This window comes from Ctenocephalides felis, unplaced genomic scaffold, assembly GCF_003426905.1.
Source record: "Ctenocephalides felis isolate EL2017-DRISC unplaced genomic scaffold, ASM342690v1 CF-g0.4_SCAFFOLD_00845, whole genome shotgun sequence".
NCBI lineage: Eukaryota > Metazoa > Arthropoda > Insecta > Siphonaptera > Pulicidae > Ctenocephalides > Ctenocephalides felis.
The window spans coordinates 54168842-54182141 of NW_020536999.1; the positions used below are offsets into that span (position 1 = coordinate 54168842).

The 13300-nt window shown below is 27.2% G+C and overlaps 1 protein-coding gene across 1 annotated transcript; it reads left to right on the forward strand.

Moving 5' to 3' along the window:
* The first annotated feature begins 8127 nt into the window (after positions 1–8127).
* Positions 8128–12287, forward strand: LOC113375769 (ras-related protein Rab-43). The gene is made up of 4 exons (XM_026615718.1): positions 8128–8390; positions 8461–8545; positions 11368–11624; positions 11710–12287. Exons 1-4 carry the CDS (start codon positions 8178–8180, stop codon positions 11800–11802), a joined length of 648 nt encoding a protein of 215 aa, XP_026471503.1. The 5' UTR covers positions 8128–8177; the 3' UTR covers positions 11803–12287.
* The last annotated feature ends 1013 nt before the right edge of the window (positions 12288–13300 follow it).

The following is a 13300-nucleotide window of genomic DNA, read 5'->3' on the forward strand; positions in this document are numbered from 1 at the left end:
ATTTCCACCTCATATCTATTTATAATCGAGTTTTAAGTTCACAAAAGTCTCTAATGTGAGTCGTATATTGTGCAAAGACTTTACTCATCCGGTAACAGAATAAATATGTATTCGAGTGATTTTATAAAGAAGTGATTTTGTGTCGAGTACTAGACGTTTCTGGCAGGTGCTCCAGAAGGAGCTTCTGTGTTCTGGCAAAAGCTGCAGAGGATATTCGGATAAATGTGAGTGCAAAGCATGTTTTATATAAAGCGAGTCAAAGAATATATTTCTTGAATTATATTCAGGCATTTATGATCATACAACATCTAATACAACAGCTGTTAGCTAGCTAATGCACTTATAGGATTTTAAATATTTAATATTTAACATATTGTTCGAATATAATTCTTTGTAATACTCAGTTAAATTATAATTTGAATAGAAATAAATGAAAAGATATCACTTATAATTTATTTTTTAAAGAGGGTTTAAAATTACAGATTGAGTTTGTACTACATGCTGCCTTTTATGAGTGTAATAATAATAATATTTATCATTATATATTGAAACTACATATATGGAGAAATAAATCGGTAGATACTTTAAGAACTTATATATATACAAAGTTTATGAACCAAAGCAGCCTGTATATATTTTAGTGAAATATTTTCTGGCTCTTGCCATTATTAATTTATATACATATATCTGCTGAAAATGTTTATATTTGAGTCAAAATATTTTCTTTCAATCAGGTATTATTGTTGCTTTTTTCAATGCATAAATTCTAACTCATCTTTTGTTTATTCAACAACAACTATTATATAAAAAAAAAGATTTTAGATTTATTTGGCAGACATATGTGTAAAAGCTATCAAATATTACTTGCAAAAATCTTTATTATATTTTAAATAATACAAGACACTTATTTAATTGGCAAGTAGTGCTTGATAACCAATTTTATATAATTTGTTATGGGGAAAACATATTGATTTAATTTTTATTTATACAAGTTCATTTTATACATGTTTTAAATCAATATAAAAGAAAGAAGTTTGTATTTCTCGTATGAATAAAATACATTGTAAGTTATTTATATATTATTACAATTCGATAAATAGTCAATAGTCAAAAATAAAATTTGTTACGAAATTATTGGATAATCCAATCAATACAGCTTTTTGTATGTATATATTATTTATTTGTTGAGACACTTTTTGAGTGCAGAGATATATTGTTGTACATGTTGCCTAGTTGTACCCAATTAGGCAACTTGGACAACTGTATTTTCAGCAAATGTTTTATCTGAATATCATTTCAATATATGATATATAGAAGGGGCCCTAACATCAAAAAAAAAAATATATATTATTCTTATTCATTATTTGTTACTTAATGAGAATTTTAGAATGGCATTTTTAGTATTGAGAATCATGTGTTTTCCCTGTAGCAATATTGACTGCTGCTTTTGATCAAAATATTTGAAACGTTCAAGATGTCTTTTCAGATTTATTTTATTGTAATTATTTAATTACTTTGATAATTTGGTAAATAAATTTATATGTACTTCTATTACTAAAAATTATTTTGATCAAGACATGCAATCAATTAATAATGTTTTGATTAATTTATAAGTTGAGCGATTAATTAAATATTTCAATAAACACAAATTAATAGATGTTCAATGAAAGACAATAATGTTTGCTATTTCTTAAAGTTTTTTTCTAAATATTTTTGACTTTTATACTTAGTAATTTTTAGAAATTGCTCAACTTGTTTAATCGTGTCTCATCATATATAATAGACCTAATAAAATCTACATTGACTCGATAAATTTCGAGTGCTTTCAAAAGCGCTAAATTTCATTTGCTTTCAAAAATATTGAATTATTTATCCCAAAATTATTTTGGATACATTTGCAAAACTTATTTTCTTAACATTTACATTTTTATTCTGTCAGTTAGACTATTTCTTTATTTGAGTTGATGTAGTTTGATTAAGGTCTCGAAAAGTTGACTTGAGTGATACACAAAGCATAATTTTGATTACAAGTATATTATTTGATTCAAGTTTCAATGTATATTAAATTCAATTTCTAAAAAATAACTTAAGAACTTAGATTTTATTGACAAGTTTGAATAGAATGAAAAGCGTGGAGTATACACTTTACATTTTTCAGTCAATTCAATATTATTAAAAAAAGCAGACTTTTTTGACATATTTGAATAGAATGAAAAGCATGGACTTAGTGTGAACTTTTTTTTCACTTTTCAAGTTTTTGAACATTTTTTAATATTCCATTTTACAAGTTTTCTTGAATTTCTTTTATAGCTTTTACCAATGCTTTGTTTATTGTTCAGGTCAACTACATTTGTTTTTGTCTGATTAATTGTAAAGGTTTCACATCTTTCATCAAGTCATATCAACAATTTTAATTCGAATAATTATTCTTTCAAAGAATTTTTTTTTCTAAGTCCAAATTTTCTGAAACCTTTTCAATTAAGACAGACGAATTAATTTTGCATGCTGTATTAATCCCAAAGCCAACATTCGAATGAATGAGGCTCACATTGAATATTTCACAACGAGAAAATTTTATTGGGGCAAGTTAAATATTTTAAAGTCCCAGTAATTTTTTCTCGTTGTGAAAATTTCAACGTGGACTTGATTTCATTCGAGTGTTGGCTTTGGGAATTGGTGTGAGGGAACACTAAAAAACATAAAAAAGTTTCAACGCTGAACAGAAAAGAGAAAAATTGATCTGGGACTTAGGGGTTTTTTTTTTTGCTTCCTCCCCTCCCTCCTCCTCCTCCTTCTCTCACCCTTTTTTTTCCGCTTTTTTTCATATTTTTTTTCCTTTTTTGGTGTTTTTTTTTGCATGTTGTGGTTTTTGGGTAGATTTTGGGCTCGGCATGTATCTTCCGCAATGTGTCTCTCTGCGTGTAACCTCTCGCATCATGGACCTCTGGTTGACCATCACTTGGTGTGTTCATTTCAGGACCCTTTGCGCTCGCCAACAGCCAGCCACCAGCACTGCTCCATTTTTTCTGCTTCAGAGTTCCTTGTCGTCGCCTTAGGCCGGATTCGATCCTGCTCACCTTGTGCCTCCAGAGTTATTTCACCGAGTATGCGGTCCCTTAAACCACTCGGCTATTTGTGTTATTGATCATAAAAGTTGTTTTCATTCTCATATTGTATTAATATTGAATTTTAATAAAGAATATGTATCATACACCATCTCTCTTATTCATCATCTGCCTCTACCCTCTCTCTTTCCCCAGTGCTTCCTCTTTTTTTTTTCTTTTTTTTTCTCTTTATGTATCTCCCTTACAGTCAAGTGCGAAACTTGAGTTTTTTGTTTTTCAGAAATATTCTAAGTGTCAAGGTCGAAATGCGACACCTGAATTTAATATTTTGAACTAATATTTGATAATTATGAAAAACTATACATTCGATTTTTTGTGCCTCTTCTGGAATCAAACCGAGACACGCTGAGCAACCGTAGTGGTCACTTAACGATCTCGGCCAATTGGTTTTAAAAAATCGTAGTCTTTTGTAAAAATATAAAGTGTTATTTCCAAACTGAAAGATATAAGTTTCCTAAAAATGTTCTGTGTCAAATGTGCAAATGGCCGAGGTCGTAAAGATACGGTTTAGGCCAGAATAGCAATTCGAGGATCGACAGATCGAACCCCATTTATCTGAAAAAAATTTATATTCAATAATTTTTCTAACTCTGTAAATAAATAAGACATATAGATAAATAATTAAATTTATTGAGTGTCAGCATTACAAAAATCGACATAATATATATGTGCATATATATAAATATAAATGTATATATATATATATATATATATATACGCATGTATATGTATATATATATATATATATATATATATATATATATATATATATATAAAGATAAGAAATAGTAGGAGGAGGATAATTTTGAATAAACTCATATTCACGCCTGGTTAGCAGTAAACCAAACCTACTTTGGTGTAATTTAAAAATCTTATTTTTTTTCGTTAAAAAGACAGTCTATCAGGGGCAGCCAAAATTGGCCAAAATCGTGATTTTCAAATGCAATTTTGAGGCCCTTAATGAATGAAAGTAATAATTTTAATTAATGCTTTGTGTAGACTAAAGTACAATCTTTATACCAAACCAAAAAAATTACAAATTTATCATCGTCTTCATAGTTAAAATCAGCTTCAAAGTTGGCGATTTTTCAAACTTCAAATTGGTACCAAGGGCAGAAGAATTTTTTTTTCCAAAAACTGATTTCATATTCAAAATCAGCGCCTCGAAAACTATCAGAATCGGTCAAAATATTTTGAAAATCGCGAAAAAAAGTTTTCATTTCATTAGTAAAATTTTGATTTTGCAACCAAAGATTTTGATTTTTCGGGGTTGTATATGGATTTATCCAAAAACGGATAATATTTTCGAAATCAGCGTCCCAAAATCAATCGAAACCAATCAAAACATTTTGAAAATCGCGAAGAAAGCCGATTTTTTTAAAGAAAAATCGATTTGGCAACCAAAGATTTCGATTTTTCGCGGGGTATGTGTAGATTTATCCAAAAACAGATAGCATTTTTGAAATCAGCGTCCAAAATCCATTAAAATCAGTCAAAACATTTTAAAAATCGCAAGAACAAATCGATTTTTTAACAAAATTCGTTGTTTTGCAGTGATACGACAACCCTGAAAGCTCACCAATTGTGATAATTCCGTCCTTTCGTTAAAAAGACTTTGTCCAATGAGTTCTTGATCACAGGGGACTTGACTATAGGAAAAAAACAGGATTTAATGTTCTTTGTAATACATCCTTATAAGTTATAAGCACCTGCAATGAGAACAAAAATGTATTCTATAAATATACATTTAAATTAAGATTATATAGTTATATATAATAATAATAAAACTAGATGTTTATCGCAGAAAGTACTCCGAAACAACTCCAATTTTGTACAATTGTGTTTAATATTATTCAAAATCAGAAACATTTCAGGCAACAAAATTTAAACATTTTAAACTTTTACGGCAAATCGGTAAATAAAGTTTACGTAAAAAAAAATCATTATTCTGGTATTACAGTAGTAGTAAACAACAAAATATTTTAAAAATCGCGAAAAAAAATGTTTATTTCATTAGTAAAATTTTGATTTTGCAACCAAAAATTTTCATTTTTTGCAGAGGTATGCAAATTTATCTAAAAACGAATAACATTTTCAAATTCATCGACTCCAAGTCTATCAAAACCAATCAAAACATTTCGAAAATCGCGAAAAAACTCGATTTAAAAAAAAAACGACTTTGCAACCAAAGATTTCGATTTTTCGCGGGGTGTATGTGGATTTATCCAAAAACGGATAGCATTTTTGAAATCGGCGTTTTAAAATCATTTAGAATCAGTCAAAATATTTCAAAAATTGCAAAAATAAATCAATTTTTTTGATAAAATTCCGATGTTGCAACCAAAGATTTCGTTGTTTTGCAATGGTACCCTGAAAAGTCATCAAACAGGATAATTTCGTCCTTTTCATCAAAAAGACTTTGTCCAATTAGTTGTTGAGGTTGTAAAGTTTATCTTGAGGCATTCTTATAAGTCATACCACCTGTGATAAAAATAAAAATTTATTTCAAGGCCATACATCTAAAATAGTATTAAATGTTTCTTAATACTAGTCTAGTAACATTAAATATGTGTAAGTGCAGCCGAATAATAGATCATTTATACTAATCTAATAACTTGAGTCCATAAATAGTAGTTTAAAAAAATCGTGAATAGCAGTCTATGGTTTTAATATGGTTTATGATTTATAAATCTAAATTTTATCTTTTTTTCACTAATATGAATAAATTAAAATGCCTAGAACAAAATTTTAATGTTGTTTGACAAAATATAAAAAAACGTCCAAAATCCACCTATAGCCAATTATTAAACTCAATTTTTATCTAGTCTAGTTTTTACTAATGTAAATAAATTTAAGTGCACGGAACAAAACTTCCAAGATATTCAACTAAATGTAGAAAAATGTCTCAAATCTACATATTGCTAATTATCAAACCTCGAATCTGCGATCCAACTAACTGGGTCGCAGGTTCGAACTGCAATGGCTATCAAAATTTTGAACAATTTTATACTAAATTCTAGCAAATTTAATCTAGTTTATGTGTCCGAAATAAAATTTTCAAAATATTTGACATAATGTGAAAAATGTCCTACAACCAAATATTGAAAATTAGAAAAATATTAAAGTCTGCGTTTCTACTAGTTTCATTGTAAACTTTAATATCCAAGTGCATATTACAATTTATATTAAATTTGAGTAAATTGTAACTAGTTTAGACTGATATAAAAAATTCTGAATGTCTAGAACAAAATTTCCAAGTTATTTGACAAAATGTAAAAAAATGTTCTAACTCCACATATTCATACTTATCCGCATTTCAACCACAAATTATTCAAAATTTTGATATACAAGTGTATAGAACAATGTAAAGTAAATTCTAACTAGTGGTGTGTGGCATCGAGCCTTAAGGCAAATTGCTGGAACTTCCCGTACCGTAACGAAATGTTCGAGGAGTATTAAATGTTTTCAAATAGATTATTTTAAATACTGTAACATTGTATAATATTTATAAGAATTGTATAAACTGAATCACAAAGTCAGTTTTTTTCAAAAGCAATTGTTTTGTCAACACAAGCGGAAAGTTTTTTAAATCATTCAATTCGGATGCTTATTTCTCTCAAAAACGCCATTGTTTGTATATTTAACACTGTATCTTCGAAATGGCTGGGCCTGCCTTTGCCAAAAACTAATAGCCATTTTTCCCAATCATTACTAATTGAATTTTTAGATCATTCAAATCGGATGCTCCGTTCTCTCAAAATCTCGATTCTATTTTCTGCACTCTTTGCTCTTTATCTCCGTATCGTCTGGACCTACCTTTGAAAAAAACTAATCAGCACATCTCTTTATTAATTGGAATCAAATGTTTTTTGAACCGTTCAAATCAGTTGATCCGTACGCCCGAAATCGTCGACAAAAAATAGTCTCCCGTACATATATCCATTTTTTCTGAGGTACGCCAAAATGTTCAGAAACGTCTGAAACGTGAAGATATGCAAAAATGTTCATTATCGATTTTTAACCCATTACTATAGTTTACCCTACGGGAAGTTAATAATAAAAATTACAAATACAAATAACATTATACGAGGCACCCTTGTCTAACTAAGATATGAAAATAATATAAAAATAAAACAAATGCCTCAAGGCCAATTGCTGGAACTTTCCGAACCGTAACGAAATGTTCGAAGAATATTAAATGCTTTCAAATAGACTATTATAATAAATACTGTAACATATAATGTAACAATATTTATAAGAATTATATAAACTGAATTGCAAAGTTGAAATTATTTGTTTAAAGTATATTAGAACTTTAGTCAGAATCAAAATTAAAATCTGAATTATTTTTTTGCAAAAGCAATTATTTTGTTAAGACAAGCAGAAAGTTCTTTGAATCATTCAAATCGGACGCTTAGTTCTCTCAAAAACTGCAACTTTTTGCACATTTAGCTCTCTATCTTCGAAATGGCTGGACCTGCCTTTGCCAATAACTAATCACCTCTTCTCTCAATCATTACAAATTGAATGTTTTTTAGATCATTTAAATCGGATACTCCGTTCTCTCAAAAATGCGATTTGTATTTTCTGCACTCTTTGCTCCGTATCTCCGTAAACGGCTGGACCTGCCTTTGCCAAAAACTAATCAGCCCTTTTCCCTATCAATAGGAATCGAATGTTTTTTGAACCATTCAAATCGGTTGATCCGTGCGCCCGAAAACGTGGACGAAAATATGCGGACACACAAAACACACGCACACACACATCGATTTTTTTTGAGGTATGCCAAAATGTTCAGAAACCTTCAAAACGTGAAGATATGCGAAATTTTTCATTTTCGAAGTTAAAAATAATTTTTTGATTAATGTTTTAAAAAATACTAAATATAATTACTCCGACATCTATGATCTTTAACATTTAAAACACGTATATGTACTTCCGATGTTATCCCATCCAATGTTTTGACGTTTGTTTGACATTTATATGAGTAATAGTGTATGAACTCAACGAAAGTTTGTCATATGATTTTTTATAGATTTATATTCACATACAATGGCAAATAGAAATCCTACGACTTTAATGAGTGTCTCTAATGACGATTCATTTGATTTTTTGTTTAAAATCGTCCTCATAGGCGATTGTGGAACGGGCAAAACTTGTGTAGTTCAAAGGTTCAAATCAGGAAATTTTGTCGAAAGACATGGAAATACGATTGGAGTCGATTTTTCGATGAAAACAGTAACTGTTGACGGCAAGAAAGTTAAAGTACTAATAATTTATAACTTATTCATGTAAATTGAATCGAATGTAAGGTTATGTTTAATCCTAAAATTAGTTACAGATATGGGATACAGCTGGTCAAGAACGTTTCAGAACTATAACTCAGAGCTACTACAGATCAGCTAATGGAGTTATAATTGGTATTTTCTTAGTAAAAATATCTCTATTAATAGATTCAAGCATATCTCATGAAAATGAAGCCATTGTAAAACATAACAAAAGTTATTTTGTTGACTATCATATAAATATATTGAAGTTAAAACGAATCTTCAAACAATATTTTCAATATATATATTTTGATGAGTTATTTAGAATCGGGCAGTAACACCAAGTTAAAAAAACTGAAGTAGTTTTGAAATACTTTATTTATCCATACCCACAACACCTCATCCAATCCATAACAAAAAATAGAATCCTATATCTCCAAAACCGTCACAATAATTCAATTGAAAATCCAAACCTTGAAAACTATGTCGGAACTATAAGTAAACTTTTCAGTAAAAATAATATTAGAGTAGTTTGTAGTTCCATAAACACTCTTTCAACTCTTTTTACAAAATTAAAATCGAAATTTAACCCAAGAATCCTAAGTAATTTAGTTTATAAACTTAATTGCCTAGATTGTAATTGCGTCTACATAGGTGAAACCAGTCAAAACTTGTACAAAAGAACATCACAACATAAAAACAACTCTAAAAATAAAAACCAGAATAAAACACAACTAACATTAATCAGCTCAAACATAACATTGATTTTACCAATCCCATGATTCTACATTTCAAAAATAATTTATTTAAAAGAAGATTTAGCGAAGGATGCCTAATATCTTTACACAATGAGACGGCCATAAATATAAGAACTGACAACAATTCGCTTTGCAATGACTATAAAATAATCCTTGACCATTTTCAAAACACCACCATATCTGAATGATTGTGTATTTTATTATTTTATTATTTTACTAAAAACATATGTTTGCCAGTCTTTTTACACTTTCGCAAAATTTGTAAACAATTCATTCAGTATTTAGACGTTAGTTAGTCTGTACACACTAGAATGTAACCAAAAATTGTCAAAAAATAATTAGTTTAAATGTTCCAATTATTAATAGCTTGGTTTATCACAGTGTAATAGTGTAGTGTATTTTTGTATAATTAATTTTCTGTAAGTATTTATATATAAGTTCTATAACTTTATATTATTTTCCTCCTCCATCATATAAAATCTTTTAGTTTTTCCACTGAATGACGGTCTCGATGAAGACCGAAACGTATGGATAAATTAAGTATTTGAAAACTACTTTAGTTTTTTTTTACTTGGTGTTATATATATATAACATTTAATATATACCTATATATATATATATATATATATATATCTTGATATTGTTTGTTTCGACTTTGAAACATTATATGATACAGTTTTGCAGCCACAAGTCGAAAAATAAAACCAGAACGTAAATATAAATCTTTTTAATACGTTTCGAGCTATTCTGCTAGCTCATCAAAAACAGAGTAATAAAACAAAGTAACAAAATAAAATAAAACAGAATTAAAATTATACATACCAAACCAGTTTTGCAAGTTATTAAACATTCAAAAAATTATTTTATGTAAAATTTGACAAACATGAATATTTTGTTCTAAAAACAAAAAAATATGTATATATATATATAAAATTTTGAAAAATGAAATCAAGTAATCGAAATATATCGAATTCTGAAAGATAAAAGAAAATAAAAGAAAATATCAAGTGGTAAAAAATTGTTCAAATATTAAAATAAATCAGATTTACATATATTAATTAAATTTTGATAGCTGTCAAAAAGTAAGGAAGAAGAAGTTCTCTTATTAACACATTCAGAATTTAAAAAAATGAAAACAGATTCAGCAAACCTTCTCAGGTCAACATTTTGTTCAATATATAAAAACACACATTTGACCTAAACAATCCAGTTATTTTATATATTGAACAAAATGTTACTTTGTTTTATTACTCTGTTTGTTTTTTAGCTGAATGATGAGCTAGCAGAATAGCTCAAAACGTATTAAAAAGATTTATATTTACGTTCTGGTTTTATTTTTCGACTTGTGGCTGCAAAACTGTATCATATATATATATATATATATATATATATATATATATATAGGTATATATTAAATGTTAAATATTCAACACTTAGATTTTTAACACACAGTTTATTTAATAATTACATACGTTTCGAGAGCATGGTATGCCTCATCTCCAGTGTAATTTCAAAACAGTTAATTATATACATTACATTTAATTTTTGAAAATACAAAAAACATCAACTATCACTTACAGAGCTTGACACAATACTAAAACATGTGAATAGAACAGAAATATTGTAAACAAATCTTAAATATCGAGATGAAGGGACAAGATGGATATTATTATAATGTGAACAAATGAAGTGCGAGATCACATACTAAAATCAACAAATATGAAAACAGATTAATTTATTAGAATAAGATAAATGAAAAAAAATTATGAATTATTTATGATGTTTATCGATTCTTAAGATTTGTTTTAAATATTTCTGTATATATTCACATGTTTAGTACTGTGGCAAGCTTTGTAAGAGATAGTTGGTGTTTTTTGTGTTTCAAAAATTAAATGTAATTTAAATAAAGTATTAAATAATGTGTTAGTATATAATTAACTGTTTTGAAATTACACTGAAGATGAAGCATACCTTGGTCTCGAAACGTCTGTAATTATTAAATAATGTGTGTGTAAAAATCTGAGTGTTGTATTGTTCATATTTAACATTTAATATTTGTTCCACTCATATCACAAAATTCTATAATATATACACACATATATATATATATATATATATATATAATATATATATATATATATATATATATATATATATATATACATATATATATATATATATATATATATATATATTCAATGTTTTTCTCCATTTTAGTATATGATATTACCAAAAGATCGTCATTTTTAAGTATACAACGTTGGATGGAAGAAGTTCGCCGATATACAGCATCAAATGTGTTACTTGTTTTGGTAGGCAATAAAAGTGATTTATCAAGTATAAGAGAAGTAGAATTCTCAGAAGCTGAAGCACTTTGTGATTATGCTCCTGAAATTTTAGTAGTTATGGAAGCATCAGCTAAAGAAAATAGTAATATTGAAGACGCTTTTATGTGCTTGGCAACAGAGCTGAAAGTAAGAAATATTTTGTTTAACAAGTAATTGTATATACATATTATTTGATTTGTGTCTAATTTCTTTCTGAATTCATTCTTTACAGAGACGACATGATAACAGTAATCAAGCTGAAGAATCAAGTGGTGGAATAACATTAAGCGAAGGTAAGGCAATAATTTCAAAGTGTTCTTGTTAACAATTTTTATATTTAAATTCATATAACTTAATATTTATCAAAATTCACGTACATAAATCTTGCCAAAGCATTTGTATATATCTACATCCACCAAATTGACCTTCAAAGTCTATAATAAATTTATACTTATATGTTCATTTTTATATAATTGATAACAAGAAAACCTGGTTTGATAAATATTTTTAACCAATCATGATATTTAATAATAAATATACTCATATTAATGTAATTGTATGAAACAATGAAAACACAAAACTGATTCCCTAGATGAAATATTAACCGCATGTAGGAACAACTGCCCTAATATTAAAACATAAATTTCAATATAGATATATACCTTTATAGATAGGTATTATTAGAAATTTCATTGTATTTTAAATTTTATGGCAAAGACATGTTTTTGAATGTAGAACTTATGCTAATATTGTGATTATACAAATAGTTATTTCTATTGTTTATTTATTAGTTTGTAAGAAATTACATATGCACGTTTTTGTATGGAAGCACTTACACACAAGATTTATATATATATATATATATATATATATATATATATATTATATACACATGCAAACATACATAGAATAAGTTTTAGCATAGAAACTTTTAATATTATAGAAGTTCTGAAAAAACTGTTATGAATTATAGAGTTGATCTGATATTGGTAAGATAAAATTATTTTTTAAATAGTCATATAATGAAAATTTTGAAAGACATTGTTTTTAAGAAGGCGACTTCAACTATCATCATATAAATTATTAAACATTATGCTCTCGTACTTTCATTATTGAAATTACCACAGAGTATTTGTCATTAAATTCATTTTACCAATTATATTATATACCTACTTCACAAAACATTATTTCCAAAGAAGTCGTAACGTTTTTTCATTATATAACTATTTTCATTTAGAGTTTCAGTAATATTTACTGATTATATGATTGGTTTTAGAACTGAAAACCATATGTTTTGTGTTAGAAAATTTAGCTCTAATACAATATTTTGTTTGAATGTTTATTTCCATAATTTGATTACTTTTGCTGAATATGCACATGAGATCAAAAAAGACAAGTGAGGGAATATACACTCATAAAATTTATCTTAGCCAGGTATAGATTTAAACGATTGAATCTCATAAATACTATTCAAAACGTAGCTTTGGAATTTGGAAGACGCGATATTCTAAATCTGAATGTTAATAATTTAATATAGGTACTATTAATATTTATTCAAGTGCAATATTAATGTAATTGGTTCATATACAAATAATTGTTATATATATATATATATATATATATATAAAATTGCTGGGTGATTATTGTGCATATTCCACATGCCACTATATTTCTATCGATATTCAAATATTTTTATGAATCTCATCAATAATAATTTGTTATTAAAAATAAAATAATATAAATAATAACTATGAATCAAATTTGTTGTAGTGATATAATAATAATTTTTATTTATAATCTGAATAATTAAAAAAAATAATGCC